Source organism: Ixodes scapularis, unplaced genomic scaffold, assembly GCF_016920785.2.
Source record: "Ixodes scapularis isolate PalLabHiFi unplaced genomic scaffold, ASM1692078v2 PGA_scaffold3__209_contigs__length_174095766, whole genome shotgun sequence".
In the NCBI taxonomy this organism is placed as follows: Eukaryota; Metazoa; Arthropoda; class Arachnida; order Ixodida; family Ixodidae; genus Ixodes; species Ixodes scapularis.
In genome coordinates, this window is record NW_024609868.1 from 130,953,651 (window position 1) to 130,980,138 (window position 26,488).

General features: G+C 46.0%; 2 protein-coding genes across 2 annotated transcripts in view; one reads left to right on the forward strand and one right to left on the reverse strand.

The window, feature by feature from the left end:
- The window catches only part of LOC115312451, a 67,557-nt gene extending 44,550 nt beyond the window's left edge, over positions 1–23,007 (forward strand). Inside the window, exons 7-9 of the mRNA XM_042292880.1 lie at positions 20,397–20,474; positions 21,518–21,967; positions 22,655–23,007. Coding sequence (XP_042148814.1) covers positions 20,397–20,474; positions 21,518–21,967; positions 22,655–23,007 — 881 coding nt within the window. The remainder of the gene's footprint in view (positions 1–20,396; positions 20,475–21,517; positions 21,968–22,654) is intronic.
- Positions 23,008–23,526: 519 nt separating this feature from the next.
- LOC121837290 lies at positions 23,527–26,187 on the reverse strand. The gene is made up of 4 exons (XM_042292881.1): positions 25,999–26,187; positions 24,794–24,871; positions 24,609–24,692; positions 23,527–24,510 (listed from the first exon to the last, which is right to left on the reverse strand). Exons 1-4 carry the CDS (start codon positions 26,143–26,145, stop codon positions 23,527–23,529), a joined length of 1,293 nt encoding a protein of 430 aa, XP_042148815.1. The 5' UTR covers positions 26,146–26,187.
- Positions 26,188–26,488: the final 301 nt, after the last annotated feature.

Sequence of the window (26,488 nt, forward strand, 5' to 3'; positions counted from 1 at the left end):
AAAAACATACGTGTCTACCACTTTGTTAATTGTTCCCATCCTGCATAACTGTGGACTTCTGCTTCTTTGTTTCTGTTGGTGCCTGTACTATACAAATTTTGTACATATCTCCTTTTGGATTCCCCACGGGCCCCCCGGAGTACAGTCACAAATACTAAATTTTAAAGTATAATACTTGCATGGATTTATCTCAGCATCTGTCATTTTTGCGGTGTGCTTTTCTCCCGTGAGCTTCTCGGTATTGCGCTGTTCTCCGGAGGAGAAAAGCTCACAGAAATCCGGCGGATGCGGAGGGGAGCTCACCAGACTTTTGATACATGCGAAGAAAAGCTCACCTTTGCAAACCGATCTAACATTATTTCTTTGCAGCTCTCGATATTTTGTCGAACTCTGTTCCATCAAAGATATTTATTTCAACGCCATTTATTCGAACCCAATTTCATTGAAGCCGTTTAGTAGAACGCCGTTTTATGGAACATCATGGTTTCTGGCCAGATCGTTTCTCGTTTTTGTAAACAGTGTCTCTTCTTTGCACCCAAAGGATAAATATATTGTCATGAATGACAACTGATTACGCGGTGAATAACTTTAGAAACTAAACGTTTAACCGGGTGAACAAAATAGAAGGTTAGCGTCGCAGGCGTCGATGTTGGTGAAACAGCAGGATCGAAGACTGAGTGCTGCTCGCCACGTGGAGCCCCTTGTGTACACGCATGGGCTCCTAGCACAATTGGCGTAGAAGGTTCGGCGGCAGAATCAGCTAACCTCGAGACAACAGGGCTATAGAACCTACCATAACGCGAGATTACAGAAACAATTAATAAAAAAGTGTATCCCTTACCAGGCATCGAACATCGGCCATTTGCGTCGAATGTAAGCACGGTAACCGTCAGGCCACGGGCGCGCTGCCTACCTAGCCAGCTGCGCACGCAACAATATTATGTTCCGTTTTTCTTTTCCTTCGTACTAAAAAATGCCCTCGTTCGGTGATGTGGCCTAAGACGGACTTGGTACTTTTTGAGAGGTCAGGGGTCGTGCGCCCAGGTAGCACACCATGTCGGCCGATACTGGGATTACGTCGGCCAGTACCGGGAGCTGTACGGCGGATCCCGGCCAGGGACGCCGGTAAGAAACCGATCCCGGCCGATATCGGGGACTCGTTGTCTAAACTGGCCAGCGACAGCCGGAAAGTTCCCGATACCGGCCGACATCGTTTTCTTGCTGTAGTCACCGGCCAGTCTAGCCGTGGAGTTTCCGGTGACTGGCCGATATCGTTTTCTTGCTGTAGTCGCTGGCCAGTCTAGCCATGGAGTTTCCGGTGACTGGCCGACATCGTTTTCTTGCTGTAGTCACCGGCCAGTCTAGCCATGGAGTTTCCGGTGACTGGCCGATATCGTTTTCTTGATGTAGTCACTGGCCAGTCCAGCCATGGAGTTTCCGGTGACTGGCCGACATCGTTTTCTTGCTGTAGTCAGCGGCCAGTCTAGCCATGGAGTTTCCGGCGACTGGCCGATATCGTTTTCTTTCTGTAATCACCGGCCAGTTCAGCCACGGAGTTTTCGTTGACTGACCGACAACATTTTCTCCCTGCTTTCACATGCCATTCGAGCCATGCAAGTTTTGATATGTAACCGACATGGTTTTTTCGCTGATATAGAAACTATATGATGGTTACAAATAACCATTATGTTGGACATATGTCTTCAATATGCTAAAAGATGACACCTAATATTATCCTTGGCCTAGTATTAACGCCGCGTCATCCTTAAACCAGCTAACAAAGGCTTATTTCAGTTTTGTTAAAAAAGACGGTATCAATCATGGCTGTGGAATGAAAATTTAATTTGGTTTACATCTATTAATTTTTTAGAGAGCAGCTCTTAGACGCCCGTTTCCGGCTTGAGCGGCATCGCCGTCGCAGTCGCCATCGCAGTCGCCGTCGGCGTAACCGCGGGTTGCATTATGGGAAACGTCCCATAATGCAACGCGCGGTCGGCGACGGCGACGCCAACATCGCCGTCGGCGTAACCGCGCGTTGCGTTATGGAAAACGTCCCATAATGCAACGCACCGTCTCATTTGTGACCCGCGCATTGCATTATGGGAAGCGTCTCATGATGCAACGCGCGGGTCGGCGTAACCACGCGTTGAGTTATAGGAACCGTGCGGATCTAATTCAGGCCCCGACCAGGGCGCCCCTAGCGGCAAACGGGTCCGTTGCATCGGGCATCTTTTGTCAGTCGCTGCGTTGGTTGTGCGTTGTAGTGGGTTAGCGCTGTATTTTCTGAGATGGCTATTCCGCACCAAGAAAGCCGCAACAATTGCTGCGTGGTCGGCAAGATCGCGCACGGCACGAAGTACTACATCGTCCCTTCGAAGCCGTACGAGGCGGAGTATACTGCGCGACCTGGGTATGACTTGTGCGTCCATACAGGTTAGTGGTGTTTCTTACCTTCCAGTTCGCGCTTTGTTTAAGCTGCTGACGAATAATACAATTAACTTTTTTTCTCTTCTAGCGACGATGGAACAGCATCGACACCGACGGCAAACTCTAAAGTATGCAGCAAATACTTCACCGGAATCGAGAAGCGAAATGCGGTAGCCCTCCTAAGCCTACCGTTGGATGTTTCCATCAGCCTACAGGAAGATAGTAAAGAGAATCGCGGAACGGCGCGAAAAAATATCGCCCAGATATTGTCAAGCTGATTCAGAAATAAACGTACATAATAACCGCAGTCCACTCAACGCCAACAAATTTTTCTTGCGGGCGCGCTTAATTTTGTTTGCACAGTACGGCGCTCCGTGACATCCACTTGTCGTCGAAACGGACCTCCTTCACGTCGCATACGCGGCCAGATTCATGAAACAGTTTTCTCTTCGTCATATTGGCACCACGGAAGAAGCTTTCTCGATTCGTAACCGCCCTAAACCCCGTCGTAATCACCACGGGAACACTGTCCGCTGTGCTGCTAATCGCCACTGCTTCCCCCCGATGATTCTGCACCGGCTACCGAAGAAGCTTTCCGGATTCTTAGTCGCCCACTGTCCTCTGTGCTGTTCGTTGCTATTACTTCGCGATGATTCTGAGCCGGCGGCACCGGCTTCCGAAGGAACTTTCCAAACTCGTAACTGCCTTACATTCCGTCGTAATCACGGCGGGGACACTGTCCGCCGTGCTGTTCGTCGTCATTGATGCCCGATACTCCTGCGGCGGCAACCGCCAGGTCGCGGCGAACAATAGGCGACCGCCGCGACACGGCCGGCTTGCTCGCTTCCTATGGGAAACGTCCTATAATGCAATGTGCAGTCTCATTCGTGACCCGCGCATTGCATTATGGGACATTTCCTATAATGACGTCACAATTGACGTCACGTGTGACGTCACAAGGGTCCCGCACGTTGCATTATGGAAAAAGTCCAATGATACAACGCGCGGGTCACTCGTGACCCGCGCGTTGCATCGTGGCGGCGAAACTTGCTTTCGATGAGTTGGGCATTTTTACTGCGGCACTGCGTTTCCGTAAAAATTTCCACATGTTCTCAACGGCAAGTCTCAGGGCTTACACAGGGGTTTAAAGAGCTTCTTCGACGAATGAGTACGAACGAGTAGAAAACGTGTCTTCAGCATGTTGCCACCAGCCTCCGCAACGCTCCAAAAACGCGATTTTTCAACATGCAAAATCGCCGATCGGTGGCTTCACTCTCGCGCTGCAGCTGCAGCGACCAAGCGGGGATGCGCGATCCAGCCTTTTGCCCAGGCAGATGCCGAGCGCTCCGCGCAAGCGGTCGTTGAGCGGTCGGCCTCAGTAAGCGATCCACCCAGTTGCACGCGCTGCCACCGCTTTCATAGCGTCTGCCCTCGCTTTTTAACAGTTTCGGTTCAAAAATGTTGATTGTTACTACTTGATTAACGGTGACCCCGACGTTAAGACATAATTTATTTTTCCCTACAGTTATATAAACCCGATGAATGAATGTATTGTACTTTCGAATGTATTGTACATTCGCCAAAAGTCAGATAATCGAAAACTCAAGCGGCGCATTCGGTCACGGCGTGATAGCATGAAAGGAAACTGCTCAATCGAAACCGAAACTGAGTGGCCAACTAGTTCCCAGAGGGCTCTCTGTCGAAACGTCGCGTATTTCTTCCTGCCCCCGTTTTTTTTTTTTCTTTTTTAGAGTAGCACAGTAGCACAATTATATATTTGCGAATTTGTGTTTAAACTAGAAAACACCTCATCCAGCATCGAGCCAGCTGTTGGTAGACTTTGCTAGAAAGCCGATCCAGCATCCAATCCAAAGCCGGACAAGGTGAGCAAACACAAATGGCGAGCGGGACGTTGGCGTGGTTCGCGGCATGGTTCAGGTACGGTGGCTCCAGGGTTGAAGAATTGTATGTGACCGTGGTGGCGAGTGAAAGCGCTGCATGTAAATCTATGCGGGGCAGAAGTCGCTCGAATTTACCGCCTGTGCTTTGATTTTGATGTTCGTGTTCTGTCGGTTTCGTCGTATGTAGGCCTAGTGAACCAACTTCCGCTCAACAACGCTTGCTGGTGGTTGACTCGACGGTGTTGACGGCCCTTCGCCGTATCCCGACGATCGTTTCGTCGGCATGTCCCGCAAGACGGAGCAGCCGTCAAGTAAGAGAAATTACGAGCAGCAGGAAAGGGATGCGGCCGCGTATTATTTCGTAGTGGCGAGCGGCGGCACTTTTCTGTTTACGTTCGCGCACGTTTTTGCATCGGCTTCTGCCCGTTCGTAGTGTAGATGCCCTTTGCCTTTCGTCGCATCGCGCTGTTTCCACGCTTCGAGCGCACCTTCGGGGCTCCCGAGTATGGACGAATGTCGCGCCGCTAGCCCGGCGAGACGTTCGTCCATACTCGGTGACCGGTCGGCGGCGGCCTCCGTGTGTTGTTGTAAGCGTTGAAGTGAAATTAAGGGGGGGGGGGGGGGGGAAATAGAGTCAATCGTGTACGCGCGCTAGGCGCATTTGTCACTGACTTGGGTTAGGGTGAGGGGAGAAGATAGAAGTAGGAGTCGGGCATCAGGAGCGTCGTCTCACCGTCCCGCTAGCTCGTCATCCCATCGTTGCGCTTAATCCGTGAGTGAGTGTGTGTGTGTGTGTGTGGGGGGGGGGGGGGGGGGGGTTAGCACTGGCGGCTGGCACCGCGCGGTGTCCGGTGATCAAGGCGGTCTCCGGGGGCGACCGCGCCGTGTTGGTGGAGGCATGCTAGCTCGCCGAGACGCTGCTGGCGGGGCATCGGTTTGTGCCGTCCGCGAGACGCTTGTCCGTTATTTTATTTATCCTTGCATCAGGTTTTAGATTATGGCGGTAACCTTGCATTGTTTGCCATACTTCGCAAAGTCGTAACAATTTTTCTACAGGCGACTCCTAGAGCCGCTCGTCAAATTTTGCGGCACGCAATACAACTTTTTTTTTTTTTTTTTTCGACACAACATTTTTTTTTGCACAATAACTTAGCGGTATATCGAAACTTTCTGCTCGTAGCGCAATCGCACCAATGCTGAAAAATTCCGCACGTACTGGCTAACTGTCATCTTCGTAAGCTCGGCTCGTTTTTCCGAGTTCACATCAAACAAAACTAGGTTCCTTCTATGAAAATACAAAGTACCGTTAAATACCGGGCAAGCGTGCACTCAAACTTTGGAAATAATCGCAAAAAAATGGGGGACGGGTGCTTGTCCGGTCGTCAATTTTACATATAAATGTACTGTGCGTATTTCCTCAGATCTCACAAATTTGGTAATGGGTGCTTAATGTGGAATGGGCGGATGCACGGTATTCTACAGTATGTCCAGGCAGTTAGCGGCATCCTACGCCTTGGTAAGCACAACCGCGCGTTGTGAAGTCCACCACCGGCATGGCACAGGGCCCCGTCCTTACCTAGCGTGCCGTCATATGCAAGGAATGTATACTCCGTTTGCCCCTAAGCTGAGACTAGAATCTCCGCCTTCAGTGCGAGCTCGCTGGCTTCTGCAGTGCTTTGGTTGCGCGTGCCTGCGTGATCACACTTGTGTTAGCAAGGGCAGAAAGCTTGCGTTGAAGGCGGAGCTTCTAGTCTCAGCTTAAAAATGAACGGAGTATAGTCGAAACGCCATTGCCATTGCTTGAAAAACTGGATGTAAATAAGCTATTTGCACGAAACCTCGGTATCATGAAACCGTTGCAAGTAAAAAGCTACAAAGCATGGTGTAAACAGACCTTTACGTGAAATGAGCACCGTTTTTCTCTTTTACTGCTACTTTTATTACTTGGCGTATACCGGAATGCGACGCCGTCGTGTTTCATTGTGGCCGTGCATGGGGATATAGCCATGGAGTTATTATAATATATGGTAAAGGTTGCGAAGACCTGACAGTGTGAAGTAACTTGAATGAACATCATGTCTGACCACGCCTTTTATTCTAGTGAGGAGGAGTACTGTTCATCGAAGAGAATGACGAAATAACGGTGGCGTCCGTCCCTCTGCTGTGGTTCGACGTGAGTATGAAACAACGGCGGGTGGCCAAGCAAAATGCCTGGGGCGGACATCTTGTCTCGTGTGCGACTGGGCCAAGCACCAGACCCTGACTGGCCTTCGTTCAGAGCATCAAGTTTGCAGAAATGCAGTAAGTATTATTTTGTACTGTTCCTTTTCATCTAAAGTCCTGATAATGTGCTAATACACGTTTTTGATCTGCCCTCTGTTAGCATGCTTGACCAGATTAGCTTGCGTGCAGTTGCTCAATTTAGTTAGCTCCATAATCTTCGTAGTGACACATGCACAATTACAGTAGTGACCGAGTCCTTCAATACGCTACTGGTCACAAAACTTTCTCGTAATGCTGTGGGAAAGCATTGCATGCTGCCAAGACCGACCGTGGTGCTGTCCTACTCTGGAGAGGTTTTAGACGGACAGCTTAGATGCTTGTTTTTAGGTGCAGCAAGTTCGTTTCGGCGCCGTGCTGTGCAGCTTCTGTTTGTACCTTGAAATGTTGTACCAGTGGCCCGATTTTGGTGTTTTGTGAGATTGAGATCTCGTCAGGCTTGTACTGAGGGAGCTGACCTTTCTTTAACAGACACGTCGCCTGCTAACGTGAGTAAATAGGGAGGGTTTGTCTGCCCTAGAGTGTCATTTGCTGCGGGAAACAAGACGCCGCTGCGTCGTCTGCTGCCAGAACCGAAGAAAGGTGGATCATCTGTTACACACTGTATGCTGCAAGTGAAACGATAGAAAACAAAGTTGTATTGGGAACTTCTGCTATTTAACGAGGGGCACAATTGATTACCTGTGCTTTACTTGGAAGTGCCAATTCATTCTAAAGCGTCATCTGCCTAGGTGCGAGGTATCATGTGACCACAGAGCAGCCGCTTGCAGCCAATTTCGTTTTCTATACCAGGGCAAGTGTTCTTAACGGGATTCTCTCCCATTCTTAGACGGTTGATAGTTAAAAAAAGAGGCCGTCCTGAAAGCGCAGAAAATGGCAGTTCCAACAAGGGTACAGGCACCAAGCTAGGCCTAATAGGCACGGACCTATATATCAGATTTTTAAACTGGTGCTTATCGCAGCCAAGCGCAGCGCGTCTCGCGTGCGTCGCCGACGAATCAGTATTTTTATTTCCTTTGATTGTCAAAAAACATCATAAAACTTTGTGGGAGCATTCATTTTGACCATACAAGCCAAAACTGTGAAGTTCTGAAAATTGGGGCCGTGTCTCCTTTTTAGAAAGTTTATTTGATTAACACATTTTTTAAATTAAATTTATGAATATTGCATACAAATTATAACGTCTCTTAAATTTTTACAAAAATTTGAAACACTCACTGTGTCTGGCAACTGTTCCAAAGCTACCCAAACCATCCGAAACACCTGAAGGTTCAAGCGTTCTTCTAAAACTTCCCGAAACCCAAGTTTCTGAAAAAGTTTCTTCGCATCATCAATGCATAATGTTGATCAGCAAAATGGATAATGCTTTCTTATGCCTTGGTTATCTTGCAGCCTTCGACGCTCAGCTGCTTAGGCCGTGATAGACCTGCACATCCAGAATGGGCACCTACAGCAGCAGAACAGGGAACTGCAAGTCTGTTGGGCAGGTGCTCGGGCACGTGGTGTCTTTCAAGCACCAGGGAGAGCAGGCGAGGCCCGGGGAACAGGCGACGCCCCAGGAATTGGCCAGGCCTGAACTACCCGAGCTGTTCCTGATGCCTCTCCGCAACATGGAACAGCTTAGTGCTGCAGAAGCGCAGCTGAAGAACTTCACCAACAGGACACTGCCGGTATTTATGTGTCCTCTTTTGCACAATATTGACGGGTATAAGGCTGATATTCTTACTTTGTGGTTTAACTTGGGCCTTTTACCATAATATTTCAAATGGATGCCCACCCAAACTATGTTTTAAGCACAGTCAGTGGCAAATTAAAAATGAGTAAGTTGCGCTACCTTCATTACGGGCCTTCTGTTATTTATAACAGCAGAGTGCATGCACAGCCAATGCACAATGGAAGGCTATTTATTGTAAGGGGTACCCTTAAACTGAACCCTGCAATGGAATTGTGTCAAGGTGACGCAACGCCAGTTGCACGTTTTGCAAGTCAGCTTTAGTAGCCTGCGTAAAGTTTTTGCAATTGTTAAACTGCGTTTCATAGAGGCTACTGAAGGGAGAAATGCTGGACGGTGGCCACCAAATATTAAATATTTGTGCATCATTACATTTTTGAACAGTTCTTTCCACCCGAAGATCGTGTAGACAAGAGGCCTTCATGTGCATCCTCATTGAATGGCATTTTAAGTCTTTTTCAACTGCCACTTCTTGAAATATCTTTAAGTAAAACATTTCACAACGGGGGAAGTAAAATCGCCCAACACATTTGCCTTTGGGTGCTTACAATATGTCGGCCTGCAAATAATCATAAATCATGCTGATTTGTTACGACACTTCTGCCCGTTTTATCCTTAGAAGTTCAATTCCGCACCTGCAACAACTCTCGCCGTGAGTATGTGTGCGGAGCACGCACAAACCTGCCTGCGTGCTTTTTGTGTTTAATGCTTGCTTGACAGAAGGATCGAGATGCTGTAGTATATATTGGGCTTCTTTTGGTTTCGTTCCTGTTCTCACTTGAGGCTATAGTCAAGAGATGTAAATATTTAGGGCGATAAATTCATTTGTGCTTTCGGCATCTGCTACAGAAGTAAAGGTACATGCTTGAAAATAACTTTTAGCCTGGTCTAAAATCTCTTTTGAGTGTGCCCACCATATGCGTATGCCCAAACAAATTTGTAAGGGGTTGCCAGATAAATCTTAATTAACTCCATCTTTACTTTATATTAGTGGTGCATTTCCAAAATGAGATGTTAACCAGTCCTAACCGAAGGTCACCCTATGAGAGGAAATCAAATTTTCCAAGGTGAAAGAGTAACTGTCATTGCATCTGCCACTTTATTCAGGGGGTGTGAGTGCATGCGCAGCTGTGTCTCCAGGCATAGCATACGGTAGTCGCACAAGCGATTATTACACGAGGCGAGCTTGAGCTGAGTAAGTTGGTTCATTGGCCTACAGGGCCACCACTGAGTCAGCACTAAACAAAAATATGGAAAGGTAACTACTCATACTGTGCTGCTGTTGCCATTTTTTGCAACTATGATGACGGTTTTGGTCAATTCCTGCCTTTTTATGCCTTTTTCAATTCCAGTCTTCGTAAAGTCGTAAAATAGGTGATAAATTTTCAGGGTGACTAGCCGGCAGCTAGACTAAGCTTTAACAAAGTCAAGATGTGCAGGGTCTTGAATGCACTGTTTTGAGAACCACATACATTATTAAAATTACCGAGTGGATGCTGATGGGCAAAGAGGATCCATCAAAACGTTTGCACAATTTGAACGTTGCAACGAATTTGACTGACTAATGAGATTCAGCGGAGTATGGAGGGAAATATTTTAATCTTTCTGGTTTCGTTTAAGACAGGTAGAGTTGCCATATATTCTAATATTTTTTATTCTCTCTCTAGTAAATATTGTAACCTTTTGATGCATGTATAGTGTGGCTTGCTGCATTTACCTGGGCATTCACATTCTCTTACTTGAGACATGTTCATACCATTGTATCAGCATATAAATAACTTCATTGACATATTGAGAACACATTTTGTCTTTCTAGGAGGAGCAGCTCGTGTCTCTAGGAGACAACAAGAACCTGCAGAAGGTGGTGCGAGAGGTGGTGGACGCCTGTTCTCAAAGCAAGTCCAGGAGCAGTTCTCAGGCCCTTCTGGGCTACCAAGGAAAGTCAAGGTTCAAGGACGCCATGATGTGTAAGGTGGTCATCGGTAATGCATATTCTTTACTAGCTATTAAATTGATGGTATCTCTATTGAAGCTCAATAGACAAGCACAATCTTGGAAATATGTTGACAATTAAAGGGAAACTGAAACACTTCTTGACAAAAAAACGAGTTATAGGTGACTTCTGGCATATTTTTGTCCTGTGAATCTGAATATCGCTTTCGTTTTCCCCGAAGGTGTAACTAGACGCGAGAAAACACGAAAAGCCTCAGAGCAGTCGTGACGTCGTACTAGGATCTTTGGGGCGCCAAGCACGTGTCGCTCGTGTGGGCGGCGCGTGCAATTGCAAGCTTGCCAGTTGTATTTTTCCACACTGACGCCAGTTGTGGCGTCTATTTCTGACCTTTTTACAAATTCAAGAGTTCACGTGCATAGGTTTGACAGGAGCTGAAGATGAGCGAGAGCAGAAATTCCGAAAACTCCCAGCATGACGTCACGCCCCGGGAAGGAGGGGCTTCAGCTGTACTTTAGAAATTAATTTCTGCAGCCTCCATGCACCAGATTGAAAAAATAAACTCGATATTCGTGATCCTGAAGGCCATATCAAGACGATTTTGGTGTTCTTCCTCAAATACTAAACAGCTTCAGTTTCCCGTTAAGTCTTGCGATATGCAAAATTTAAGTCGTCCATTCCTGTCGTTTTTTGTTTTTTTTTTAAATTCGATTTGCATTTTTATTATGAATATCTCCTGTGTTAGCATTCTCGGAACCTTCATACTGAAGAGCAGCATTTTGAAGGAACTGTGAAAAAAGGTTTTTGTTGGTCTTGTCTTGTTATCCTGTTAGTTTCCAGGTTGAAAATCTAATGACGACCATTTAGAGGCCTTGGTCTGTAGAGTGTCAGTTGAGGAAGTTTTGCTCTTTTTTTAGCCACTCGTCTCTGCGCCCCACCCCTTCTCGCCCCCTATTTCACATGAATAGGATGTTGCGTGAAATAGCCATATGCCTCCATAGAATCTGCACCTTAGCGTGGTAGCCAAACCCACAATCTCCACCTCTGTGGTACTCTCTTTCTGTCACCTTTGAATTGCAGGCTAGGTGAGGGACCTATATTTACACAAAGGAAACGCTCACAAACTGCAGTGTGTGAACAGCACCTTGTGTGTAGCTAATATGCAAGATATTGGCTTCCCCTATCCCTCAACTAATCTGTGTGATCTGACAATTCTCTTTACAGGTGCCATACAAAGTTGCACTCGTGCAGCGTGGACGCGGTGCAGAAGTGGCTGACGGGCAGGGAGGCGGGCAAGGGCAATAGAGTTAAAAAGACGGACACACCACTGGTGGTTCCAACCGCCTTTGACGATGAGGGACACTCTGGCTGAGGAGCTAGCTGCTATGGATGCACGAGTCACAATAAAGAATGTCACGGTAAAAAACATTTTGTATGTTCCCTTTTTGTACTACCCACAATATGCATCTGGGCGACAGATGAATGGGACATGTCGTCTCAACGAGTATACAATAATTGCCATGAGTATACTGTATACATGGAGAAAGTCAATTGTTCCCCCAGAATTGTTTCTTAAAATTTCACAAATACTAAACCGGCTTTTTTCAATTCAAGTCCGAAAAACATGTTAAAAACGGTCAGCACCTATAAAAGATATGAAAACCAATAAAATAGTTCGGACTGAGAAATTTAGCATTTCCACATTTAAGTCAATTTGATCTACTGAGAAGTTAGCTGTTCAAAAATTCAGTAGGATGTCATTCCTGGGCTTTAAAGCCTGACACAGCTAGCATTCTGCTGGTTCTATGCTGGGTACACTGAATGACGCATACGCTGGTGCTGATCCGCAATTTCTCGGGCACTGACCCGCAATTACGCTGGCACTGATCTGATTTTACGCTGGGACTAATCCGCAATTGGACTGGCTCTGACCCGGAAACACGCTGGCACACTGATGGTTTCCTACCGTACCACCGGTTCCATGCCGGGGATCTGTGTCGGGAGCTCGCTGGGAACATCCCGTATTCCCGGCATCCCGGTTTCCCAATAAGTTCCCGGTACCGGCCGGATTCCGGCATTGGGCCCGGCCGATGTCGCCCCTTGGGGCGTTTCCGGTACTGGCCGGTATCGGTATCCCGGCAGGCCAATACCGCCCCATCCCCAACCCGGCGTGTTGTGCTACTTGGGCGGTGCCGAGACGGAGGTCCGCAATTGTTGCTGTTCGTAGTGCTCAACTTTGAGGCAATGTCCTGTCTACATGTAAATGATAACTAAAAAATGAGTTCCCCACTTGTTTAATTGTACGCGTTCTGCAAAACTGTGGATTCGTCTGCATCTTGCCGATTTTGTTTTAGAAAGTAAGCTATTTTTCTGAGACTGAATGAGAAACCCTTGTTTTACAGCAATACGAACACGCAAAAAGCGCAGAATGAGCGGTGAGCAAAGTGTGGACGTGAGCTTTAAATATAAACACCGCAGTGCAAACAATGACGAGAATTTTAAATTTTAAATGTCGAACAAATTATTTCGTAAATGAGCTTTTCTCCGCATTTGTCGGTTTTGCGGTGAGCATTTCACCGGGAAGCTTCTCTCCGCTGAGCTTTTCTACGCCGCCATTTCTGCAGTGAGATTTTCTTGGCCGCCCCATAGTGACAACGACCAAGGGCTCATCGCAGCCAAGACGTGCAATCGACGAACACGATATTAAAAGGTGTGCGGGTAACTGTCTAATACATTCGTCTTTATTTCATAAAATACTGAATCAAGAATGTTTTGGTTCGGGTTAAACAAAAAATCTTCAGCTCGAGACTTTCACAACTTCCAAGTGGAAACGTGTGACGCGCTACTACCAAAATGCTTGTTCTGTTTTTAGCTTCACTGAAGGAATTTTCGCAATGTTTGTCTTATTACAGTAGAAATCAGCCTCCACAAGCTGATATGCAAAGCGGATGTCGAAATTAAAACAAAATCGACGAACTCACGTATGTTTCTTCCGCATTTAAAATATGTAAACATCTTAAATGCATCTCTGCAGAATATTTGAAATCGCCAAATCAAATCACCTCTCCTACTTCGAACAGAAAGAAGTGGTACGACAGTATCGAGCCTTTGACGCTTCAGTAGCTTTTTTCTGCCTACATTTGGTAACTTCAGGACTCACGCAAGGACCGCTTGAAGCGTGAAATGTTTCCCCTCCATTTTCGCGACCCAAAACGCCAACAAAGAACGGAACATCCTCCCAATGACGCGTTCTGGCGATTGAAAAGTAATGACTCCCACCCACCCACAAAATATCTTCGCCGCCGAACAAAAAAGAGAAACAAGAAAACTTTCACTCGCATTTGTGCGACCCTAAAACACCAACAAAGCACAGAACGCGCTGGGGCGATGGACAACCTTCTACACACTATCGCGATGACGCGCAAAATGTCTTCGCCCGCCAAAAAAAGATAAAATAAAGATGCTTTGAGAGGAATTTTCCCTCGAAATCCCGACCGTCAACCCGACGACCTTGAAGATGCAAATAGTCCGGGGCGCATTAACACATTGCGCAATTTCAAGAGGTATTATTAGCGACACGCTCATAGAGGCGCCAGCTGACAGCTCGATTTCTGGCATTTTGATGGACCACAAACTTAGTTAAATTTTATCTCAATAAAAATCTCTGGCAAAAATATCTTGTAGGAGATATGTTCAAAAAGTCTTGGTCTTCAATATTGTGGCGCCTGAATTTGTATTTAGGCCCTGGTTTATTTTTAAATGTTCATGAAGAACGGAACGAAAAAAGGCTTTTACAAGCAAGTTTAAGTTCCCGTAAAACAATTTGAAATCGGGAAATGTAGCGCCACAACATTACCCAGTTTTTTTACTATCTTTCTAATAAAATCATTCCGAGTTCAATCCGTTTGGTGGTTGCTGAGAAAAAATATCAAAAAGTTGCCATTGGAATCGCATAGGGCTTGGGAACTGCGATGTCATCCTAAGAGCTGTTAAATTTTTTTTTTATTTCTTGTCAACATATGCCTATCAAACTATGAAGGCTTGTGAGCTTATATTGTCACCAATGACAATTGATGAGACAATGATAACTGAAGAAACTAAACGTTGAATGGAAGAATTTGTGCCCAATACAAAAATGAAACAGACGATAAGAGTAGAGCGCCGCGGGTGTCGATGTCGGCGTAATAGCAGCATCGTACGCTAGGGCGAGACTGACTCCGCTTGCCATGCGGAGTCCCTTATGTACACTCGTAGATTTCTGGAACATTCGGCGTAGACCTTTCGGCACGTAGAACATTCGGAACTCGATCAGACGACGATGTTCTAGAACTTACAAGAACGCCGAGTTTAAAGAATATATACACATTTGCAAGATGGGCTACGGGGCGCTTCCATCTTGAATGATCGTGGCGCCGCCTAGCGTGCGGCGTGTCTCCGAGGGGCTGGTGTGGGTAACTTTGCCAATCGTCCAGCAAACCCAATGTGAATGCTGTGAGCGATTTCCGCTTTTATGTGTTTTGTTGACTTTTAGTAACATGTTTTCGCTTTTAGTTGGTGGGTAGTTATCCCGAAGCCTTTTTAATCCGTTCGTGCGCCTTTGCGACCGTGAACGAGCCATATATATGGGTGATTTCAGATAAGATCGCCCAAAGGATGGCTAGTCGACATTTTCAAATCAACTGATGTTTTTATATGTTATTGTCTAGTGTCTGGTATGAACGAATCCAAACTTAGTTTTGACTAGAAAAAATACTTGGGGACAGGAAAAATCGTAAGGCATGAGGTAGTGGACAGTTGCATTAACGCGTACTGATGGAGGGGGCCCGTTTGAGAGTGAATAAGTAAAGCGATAACATTAGGAGAACTCTAATACGTTTTAGGCGCAAACTATGGGTATAGCTTGCTTGTAATATAAAGTAATCATATTTATTTAAAATTTATTTATTTTTCTAAAAATTGACAAACATGCCTGCTCGAACGACAAATGGCAAACTTTGGAGGTCTGTATCTCATGAAATAATTTAATCATTATGATATAATTTACAGATATTATTCTACTAATATATAGCTAATATTTAAAAAATAATTAAGGTATCAGTGTGATACAATTGTTAGGATATATTTAGTAAAACATGGAAAAAAAATCAAACAAAGAAAAATTCCGATGCGAATAAAAAAAAAAAAAACACCACCCTCGATTTTTTTTAAATTTAGGTAACCTGTTATACTCTATTTCGGCATTCATTTCCATTAAAAACATGTTGCATCATTTTATTGAGAAAGAAGATACAACTCCCCAAAGTAGGGTCCTTTTTCAAAGCCTACACTTAGTGTTTTATACAAGAACTGACTCTGAGTTCCAGTTTCATGAAACCAACACACATCTTTTATATATTTTTATTCAAATGAGGCCAGTGATAACTAAAGAAATCGTTCACACACTTAAATTAAGGAGAAACTACTGTGTACAAAGAGGTATCATATTACGGACTAGTGATCCGAGAAAAGATCATGCAGCCATCGGCCACTAGGAACTTTGTTTACTTTATTCTCCTGCGACACTATATGCTATTCCCTCTTCCGCTCTACCTTCATCTCTCTCTCTCTCTCTCTCATATATATCCCTGATATATATCCAGAACAAAAACATGTTCAAGCATTCCCTTTCTGCATGGTAGTGTTCTGTGGCTAGCAAAAATCATTTCCTCGCTAAGCTCACGATTATGGCAAAATAGTTGCCGGAAACCGCAGACGACACTCGTCGCTAGTTCTGGCAAAACGGCCGATACAATCTTTTTTTCGCATTTCCCCGCTCGCTGTCAAGGACAAGGGGGTTCGCTTCAACCAGCAAAACATGGCCGCCGACGCCTGTTTACTGAGCAGTCATGCCTGTCGCCATCTCACTCGCTGGCGTCACGGGCGATAATATCAGGCACAAAGGGGCACACCAACCGGCAGCATTATCCCCAAATACTCGAGCCTCGCGTAAATACATAGAGTGTAAACGCTGTCGCCATGTTATCGTAGTAAGACCGCCCCCCCCCTCCCCCACCGGGGGACTGCAGTACGCGACGGCGTACTAACACAACGGCGACGATATCGACATCGCGGGCTCCGAATTTTCCCATAGTTCTACTCCACGGGCATTTCTCGAAACGCTTGATATTGTGTACGCCCGCCTGGAAGGATTTCAGGCGCGTAGTTAAGATAAGGCGGTTCTCCGCGGCAAAAGAAAGCAATTTCACAAAAGCTTAAAAGCGGCGGCGACGCGTGTGCGGTGAACGCTTGTAGTTTTGGTGTAGACAGGGTGTGTGTGTTCTCGTTGTTGACACCAGCCGGCGATAAGGCACTGCAGGCGGTAGCTCAGTACAGCAAGGGCTAATCCGAGTGACCATCAACGTAACCCCACCTCCAACCCCTCGCGAACCGGTCGCCGACATGGCTCAGGCTGTGTCATGAACCACGTGGTAGAAGCTCGGGTGCTTTCATATCAGCGCGTCGAGGGACGACAGTGCGATTCCGGAAAGTCTTTTTCGAAGGCCGCTGACCACAATTTTTTGTCTGGAGACTTTCCCTCTTTCTTCCTTTGACGTGGATCAAGCTTTGCCGACAGCCTCAGTTGTGACCTCTCTTTTCAAATGTACGTTTGCAGTGAGTGAGCTCCTCAGCCTCGGACTTGTCACTTGTGCACCCAGTAGTTCTTTCACTTGGCAATTATATGCCATCAGTTGGGGTTTAACTTCTATTATTTGTGTATACATTATGAAGACGTCCTGGAGCTCCGAACGAGTGTTTTGTGCAGATTACTTTTGCAAACACAAAAAGACTATACCAAAGCAGCGGAATTTTCGAAGTGTTGGCGAGTTGGACCTAAACTCGTTGAAGCAAATTCTTCCGCCCGACTGTTCCACCAAAGTGAGTGCGACGGACTACCTGTGCTACCATTGCTTCATGCACATCACTAAGGAGATCTCGATGCGAAGCTCAGAGCAGTGCCCTGACATATTTGTGCCAGCTGAAGAAGCAATTGAAGATCTAAATCGCAGCATACTACCTTCAGATGTGTCGCCGCTGAGACAACCAAGCGTCGTAAGAAGTCGGGACAGGCCTGCCTATGTCAAGAGAAAGCAGACAGAACTGTAGCAGGTTGCTGTCAAGAATATACGCTCAAGGCTACGTATTGCGTACGACAGGGACGCACTATCGGGGTCGTCCGAACCAACATGCTCCACATGCACTGAGTGGGTGGACAACTTTCGGCAGGCCTTTGAAACCGCCACCTCTCTCCGGGAACGCTGTCAACTGCTTACACTCCTGCCGTCAACACTGACGAAGAATGAGGTTCAAAAGATGATTCCACAGGCCTCAATGTACCTCATCAGTAAATCCCGAAAACTCAAGGAAAAGCATGGCGTGTGGTATGAGCCGGATCCTTACACGAGGTGCAAGGTGAGCCCTGAGAACCTGTTTGCTGCCCTAGAGTACTTCACGAAAGACGAGCTACAATGTTCGCGCCAAAGTCCCAACCAGAAGGACGTCATCTCTGTCATGCTCAACGGAGAGAAAACGTTCGTGCCAAAACGCTTCATGACACGCTCAATACGAGAGGCCTTCCGTATATACAAAGACAAGCATCCCGATTCCGGCGTTGGGCTAACGAAATTTTATTCGTTGCGCCCTAGATGGGTCCAATGTATTCCACACCAAGAAGTGTGCGTTTGTGTGCGCTGCGCCAATTATTATCTTTGTATTGCCGCTCTAGAGAACGTTACAGGCTCAACATTCAACACTGGTGAAATGAACTCGGCATTTCTGTGCGACCCAGCAACAGAACTGTGCCTTCAAGGAGACTGTGATCACTGCCCAAAAGGCCAGTTTCTTACACTCCAGGAACTTGATATCCCGGAGGATGAAGAGATTATGCTTGCAACATGGGAGTCCGGCGACCTTGTGAAAAAAACTTTGGAACCTGAGACTTTCCTAAAAGTCATCCAAGTGACGGTTGGAAGTTGGGTACTTCACAACCATATCCGGCAAACGCAAGGTAATGCGATCTACGATGAAAAACAGTGCATGCAACGCGGGAGCATTGTCTTTCATTTTGACTTTGCTGAAAACTGGACCATCGTGCTTCCTGACGAAGTGCAAGCATATCACTGGAAAAGAAAAACAAGTTTCGATATTTACATGTGTAGTGACGACAAGAAAATCTACAAACAGCTTTGCCATCATCAGTGAGGACCTGTGTCACGACGCCGCTCACGCTTGCTTGGCTCTAGAAAAAGTGAAGGAGTGGGTTGAAGACAACGTTGCGGTATACTCGTACGTGACGTACGTAAGTGACGGCGCCGCCAGTCATTTCAAGAATCGCTACCAGCTTCACCAATTTGCAAAGGACGATTGCCCCCAAGCCCAGTGGTTATTTTCTGCATCTGGACATGGGAAAAATGCATGTGACGGAGTTGGCGGACTCGTGAAGCACCAGGCCACGCTGAACAACCTGAGAGAACGTTCAGTAAGCGCAATTCAGACGGCCAGGACAATGGTGAGCGTTCTATCAAAGAAACTGAAAGGCGTGCATCTTGTATATCTGGACGAAAATGAGGTTGTTCGGTATCGTGAACAAAAAAAAGAAGAGTGGCTGACGGTGCGCGCCTTCCCTGGCATTCAGTCTTGGCACGCGTGGCGGCTCAGCAAGTCATCAACAGAAGGGACCTGTGACGTATATGTAGCACGGACAGTCGGATCTGCTTGGAAGCAACTTTATTAAATGGGTACAGCGAGGAAAACCTTAGCGTAAAGTGCCGAATTTGATTTCCCAAGGACTGCTCATTTTGAATGCAGGGACATCTTATTTATCACATTTTTCTTCACGGGGTATTTAACCTACTGTTTTTGTTGGTGGTTACTAATAATTTTTATCTGATCACTATAAAAAAAATCCCAAAATATTATCCTCGAGCAGGATAAAATATATCGGCTTGCCACGATTCATTCACACACCAAGAGCATCGAAGCTGCTCCAGTTAGGCACTATGGCATCCGTCACCTGAAATTGTTTGTAATCGTAAATACACAGCCAACCTAAATATCTTACTATTATATCTTTGTTTTCGTGTGTGGAAGTAAAGTTATTTATTTTACTCTAGATGTAAAATATACCGGAAGGTACAACTTCACACTGCATCATCTTTTCTCAAATCATTAGTCTCTAATATGATACCACTTTGTACGCTTATGTAAAATGCTGTATATAGTTTCTCCTCCCTTTTACTGTGTGACCGATCGCTCTTTTTATCAATGACCTCATCTGAATAAATGTATATAAAAGATTTGTGCAAGTTTCATGAAACTGGAACTCAGAGTCACTTCTTGTATAGGACACTGCTAAGTGTAGGCTTTGAAAAAGGACCCTACTTTGGGGAGTTGTTTCTTCTTTCACAGTGCAACGATGCAACATGTTTTTAATAGAAATGAATGCCGAAATAGAGTATAACAGGGTACCCAAAATTTAAAAAAATCGAAGGTGGTGTTTTTTTTTTATTCGCATTGGAATTTTTCTTTGTTTCATTTTTTTCCCATGTTTGCCTAAATATATTGTAAATATTGTGTCACTCAGATACCTTATTTATTTTTTCAATAATAGCCATATATTAGTAAAATAATGTCTGCAAGTTATGTAATAATGATTAAATTATTTCATGAGATAAAGATTTCCAAAGTTTGCCATTTGTCGTTCGGGCAGGCATGTTTGGCAATTTTTAGAAAACTAAATAAATTTTAAATAAATATGATTACTTTATATTACAAGCAAGTTGTACCCATAGTTTGTTTGTAAAAAGTTTTAAAATTCTCCTAATTTTATTGTTTTAATTATTCACTTTCAAACTTGCCCCCTCCATCAGTGCGCGTTATTGCAACTGTCCACCTCTCCCTGCCTTACGATTTTTCTTGTCTCCAAATTTTTTTTCTGGTCAAAACTAAGTGTGGATTCGTTTATACCAGACACTAGACAATGTCATATAAAAACATCAGTTGATTTAAAAATGTCGACCAGCCACCCTTTGGTCGATCTTATCTGAAATCACCCATATATTTTTTCAAGCTCGTTTTCCTTTGCGAGCCGTGGCGATGGTTTCGACGAGCGACGCCTGGGATTCTTTGGATTTCTTGGTACTTGACGGTAAGCTTATGTAATCATTTTGTTTACAGAAATGTAGTATAATTAATTGTAGCATTCACATTAGTAAAACCTATCAAGACGTTAGGACCGCGAGATCGAACCGTTCATGCTTTGAACTGCCGTCATGCCGCGGACCTCGGCGCGACTCGGACCTCGGGGAGTTGGAGCATAGCGTTATTGCTGGCTGCGCTAGTGCGGTGGAAAGGCGGAGGCCCATGCAGCGGTCCCCCCAGGAATTAAAATTAAATGTGGTGTCTAGAAATTTGTTTTTCTTTTTTTGCAGAGCAGAGGCAGATGGAGGGGCAGGCTTGGCGAGGCGGGAGGCGGCATTGAGGTTTAGAAAACAAGGGGGGGGGGGGTGTAGGGAAATCACTGGGCCCATGCATCTGGTGTGCCTACCGAACTGACCTATCATAGCCCTAACAAATAAAAATAAAGGGGGGGGGGGTGAAGAAGGATGACTACAACAATCATTTTACACAAGACGACAAGTTAAACAACCTTAAATGGCATGCGCTACATTATGCTGTAGTTTGCGAATGTCCTCTCGGCTGGCAGGAATCACAGCAGTCAGGGAGTCGGGCAGGTTTCTAAGTAGACATGACCGTGCTCGCTTGCGCTAGAGCTTACTGCCATTAGTTCGGTAAAATTACAATGCGGGTAAGCAAAAAATGTGCCAGGCGCACTGCCCTTTAAACCGCCCAGTGGCGAAGAAAGAAAGAAAGACTCAATATAGGAATTCTTTCAACGACTTCGCTTTACAATACAAGCCGTTCTCAATAATGTCAATCATGAGCACGAACTGTTAAAATGCAGCTTTAATTAACTCTGCCCCATGTGATCACGAGTGGCACAAACGCATTATTGAGTAGCAGTGTCTGGAAAAACATGAACTATGCTAATTCTGTTTAGGAACAAAATTTCATTACAAAGTGAAATATTGCTAAAAATAGCTTCTTTGTCCTATATCGAGAATTCAATGTTGACCGACATTTGGACATACACGAGTCGTAAGCATGGATCGTCTTTTTTATTCCTTTCAGAATCGATGTCCTACGTGCATCCTAAGGAGGTGTCAATGTGGGAGGACAATATGAAGTCGTGGCCACCCATAGAGAAGCCGGATATCGTCTTCTACTTGGTCCACTCAAAGGCCTGCGATCTTCAGGAGGTCAGAGCGTACAAGAGCCTAGAGTCGTATCTCTACCTGACAAGCGGCCTCGTGGGAACTGTCCTTCACCACAGAATAAGCGACCAGCTGGGCTACTTCAAAGCAGAAGTGGGTAGATCCCAGTCCTTTAATGCTGCTCCACACAAGGCATGGGCATGCGTGCACACCACTGGTCGGGTAGTTACAGGAGGCTGTTCCTGCATGGCTGGCCAGGCAAAGGTGTGTAGCCATGTTGGGGCCATCTTGTGGAAGATGGAGCATGCCTTTGTGAACAAAATGACGGGCACAGCTTGCACCGACGAAGCTGCCGCCTGGAACCGAGGTACCAAGAAAAACGTAACGCCAACAAGCCTCGACAACACTTCATTTGGAAAGAATGAGCAAAACACAGAAATTATTGGGACCGTAGATGTGCTGCAGTTTCACACACATGAAGAGTACCTTCATCACATTGAAGACGGCCCCCTTGCAGGGCTCATGAAAATACCAGGGACCTTGTTTCATCAGACACTGATGGCACCTCCACGAGACCCTCCAGCAGCACAAGACCCTTCAGCAGTTCAATGCGACGCAATACCTCTTGCTCACAGCAGCCACGAAGATGCGACCACCCTTCCAAGCAGCTGTCCTGCCTGCTGGGAGGCATAGAACGAGCTTGTTGCCATCAGTGCACCTAGTATGGACCTGCTCTGCAAAAAAACAACGGACCAAGGCAACTGCACACTCTGGCACGAGAGCCGCCGCATGCGGTTAACGTCGTCGATGGTTAAAAGAATACCAATACTGGCATCAACTGACCCTTCCAAGGCTGTGAAGGACATACTTCACCCATCCTTTCGAGGGAATCAAGCGACGGAGCACGGCCGCCGCAGTGAGCCCAAAGCTAGGAGGAAATTTATGCTTGACCACCATTGCACCGTGCGACAAACGGGCCTGGTTGTTTGTCCGGAGCTCCCATGGCTCGCAGCCAGCCCCGATGGCATCATTGATGGAATTGACTTGCTTTTAGAGATAAAGTGCCCGAATGTATTGAACTGTGAAGACCTTCTAAATTCCGGAAAATACGACATAAAAAAGAATGGCAATGGCATTTTCGAGCTGCAACCAAAGGGAAGAAACAAGTTCTATTATCAAGTTCAGTTTGCAATGCACTGCACTGGAAAGACCGTCTGCCACCTCTATGTGTGGTCAGAGGGCCATGACGAGGTTGTAGTTGTCCCCTACAACAAGGACTTCATGAAGTGCTACCTACAAAGAGTGAAGAACTTCTACTTCAAGAGCCTGTTGCCGGCATTTGTGGAGGACGTTAACTCTGGAAAGATAACGCTCTCAAATGAGTACAAGCAGCTTGCACGTATGTAATGGACCGAGGCGGACAGGCAGTGCAGTATTCTTTATTTTTTTATACAATGTGTGATGCTTGAAAGTTTTGGCAGTAACAAGTTTGATTGATCAAAAGATAGAGGTACACTTAAGCATTCCTTATGAGTTGTGAATGCGAAAGCATGCAAGCCGCTCGTCCGCTCCCTTATTCGTCCCTCAATGTAGATTAAAATATACATTGAAATCCCACCGCGCCGTGAAAATTGGAACCCACTAATTATTCCAAAACTTAAGGTTTGACCTGAATAGCGAAATATTGAGCCCGCAAAAAATAAGTTATTTACAGTATATAGAGTTGAACAGGTGATTGCCGACGGCCCCATACTGCAGTACCATGGAGTGAAGGCCAAAGCTGCTTGCTTGCCTTGTGAACGACACGTGACAAGGCGTGGAATGAGGACAGTAAGCTGCCATGGCCACTTCTCCAGGGTGCTGCCAGTATACAGTTGTCAGCAATCACCTTTTCACCTTCATATGGGCAAAGTGTTGGGGAGAACATTACTTTTTGATTAAAGGCCCCTTCAGGTTGCACAACCCTGCACATACAAAAACTATGTCGCTTGCAACCTTGCGATGCTGTATGGGGAGTGCTTGCTTCAAAATCCTGTAGGATTTCATCCTATTTATTGCCCGCTCTACGTGAATTCGGACAGACGCAATCCTCCTAGTCTCCGTCACCTCTTGTTCGGATAACTGAGCCTTCCCTCGAGTGAAGGCTGGCGTGTTGAGTGCTACTCCCTTCGGTTCCATCTCGGGATCAAGAGAAAAACCCCTGTCGGCCATCACATGATCGCCACGTTCAAAGTGTGAAATGATTCCAGAGTCTTTTACAATATGCTTGTCAGACGCTCGTCCACCGTAGACCTTGGACACGAACATCACCGATCCGTGGGGTGCAATAGCCACCAAAAACTTCACAGTGTTGTGGCCTTTGTATGAGCTATACGTCTGTGCCCGAGCGAGCAATTTTTTCGGTCGCTGCAAGAACACCTCAGTGCAATCCAAGATGCAAGTAGTGCCTGCAAAACCATTCTCCTCAAAGGATCGCGGAATGTTTCTGAAGATAGTGTCTCGAGAGAGCCACACCACTACATTCCTTAGGACTTGCCCTAGTGTAGCAAGCATGGCGCGAAAAATGTTCCCTACAGTTGAAACCAAAACCGCAAACCTCCTCGACAGATCGCCATATATAAGGCCGAGCCTCAACTTCATTAGCGTGAGCAAAAGCTGCTGCTCAACAGGCATCATAAAATTTGTTGTAGCAAACTGTGGCACAACTTTCACCAACTCCTTGAAGACGTCTGCATGGAGACCGGTATAAAAAAAAATGTCTCGATCCTCAAGGCTATAGCCACTATGAAGAGCAGGAGTCGCAGCTGGAGCTTTGGGTTTCGAGTAGGCGTGGTCGCGATGGCATGTGTCTTCCCGCTGGATCCCCTGGCGGCACACATCTGACCGAATTTGGCAGCCATGATCAGTTGCCTGTAAACAAAATCAGTCTATCAATTGAGACAACATGCTTATCGCGTTAAGCAGACCAGGCTTCTGCTCACATCGATTCGGTTTTGAATTAAACCTACTGTGTGCTCAGGAGTAGACTCCCATGATGTTGAGGCCAAATCGCTGTCGACAATTTGCTCGACCTCTTGCATGTAGTCGGTGCTCTGAAAGGAACAACTTTTCATCCCCAGCACGCAAGATATGTTTCTCACATTAAGTAGATCCTGTTGCTGCTTACGTCACTTAGATTATGTATTAGACCTACCGAGTGTTCAGGAACAGCTGGCCCTGAAGTTGAGGCTAAAGAGATGATCTGCTCGACCTCTTGCGAGGAGTCAGTGCTCTGAAAGGAATGCAACAGCATTTTATGGCCACTAAAATAAGTTAGCATGCTTGATATGTTTATTACATTAAGGGGCCCTGGAACAACTTTTTCACTGGTTTTTAATTTGCACCGAACCTGAGCGGACTGAACGTAGTAACTTAATGAAACTTTTCTTTTCTCGAATTTCGCTTTATTTTAGAAGTTATAGGCAAATTAAAATTACAAAAACAAGCAAAAAAATAACCTCCTTCATGACGTCGTTGGTCGTGGCTTGAGTGATTGTGAACTAGAGGAGAGGTAGTGAGCTCAGCGAGCCCTCACGGCTGCCGCACTCCGTGTCAACAGCTCGAGGGGGCGCCACTAAAGCATGTGTTGGATAGGCTGTATGAAGCGGGCGTTCAGGGCGGCTTGCATTGCATCTGCTGCGCAATTAAAGACTCATTCGGCACTTCATTGGCCACAAATGACAGCAAATACGGGGTAAAGATCGGTTCAGAACAGGAGCCACTTCGCGCTGCCATACCGCCAAACGGCCAAATCGCAAGCCAAACCTGTGCCGAAGGCCTTCGGAATGCTCGGAACCGGTAGGATCCTCAAGCCGGTTACGACCGTAGCGCCACCGCGTACATCCGGGACCTTTCTACGCTCGCCGCTCGTCAATGCCCGATCCCACTACCCCTTCCTAGTATGCGCCGCCTTTTCCACCGCTTGGTGGCGGGTATGTCGACGGGTCATTTCTTGTTTCTGTACTTTATAAACTGCATTGGTTTCTTTTCTGATCTAAAATACTAAACAAAAACTACTCTCACAAAATAATTGAAACGGTTCGCGCCACTTATATTTTGTATTTCGACTAAAAAGAAGCTTTTCGTGGCTCTGACCAGTAGTTAGGCCAGGACCAAAGACCTCACATATCGCGCGCTTTCGGCACCGCGGGTCGCCCCCGTATGTGGAGGAGGTTTCCGCGTCGTCCCGTTAAAATAGGACGCAATGATATTAAGTAACTCTATCCGTGCCCGCTGGCTTGCCCGAACCCCAAGAGACGTGGAAACCGCAAAAAAGTTAGACGCTTAAATATGATTGCAGGGCCCCTTTAAGCAGATTACGCTGCTGCTCACATTAATTGAAGTATGTATTAAACGTACCGAGTGTTCAGAAGTAGCTGGCTCTGATATGGAGGCCAAGGCGATGATGCACTCGACTTCTTCTGTGGAGCTGGTGCTCTGAAATAAATGCAACAATGTTTTATGCCCAATAATTGGGGTTCCTTGTTTTCGGAGTTTATTTTTCATTAAATTCAAAGGATGGTTTTCAGAGTTTATTTTTTGCCGAAGATTCTGAGTTTATATTTGTTTGATTCCCAATTCTCGGAAATTCTGAGCTTAATTTTGCAGTGTTTCCTATTAAAAACAAATAAATAAATAATAACCAGATGTAAACATGTGCCAGATAAAAAATAAAACGCGATTGTATCATTTAAAATTTCTTCAGTTGAGTTTGGCGCAGGTGCCATTGCCATTGGCAATACTAATTTGTCCCACCACAAAAGTCGCACACAAGTGTTGCTTCGATAAACGTCGGTACCTTAGAATCAATAAAGTCCAGGGGGTAGTGGCTAGGAAGCTCGTAGTCATA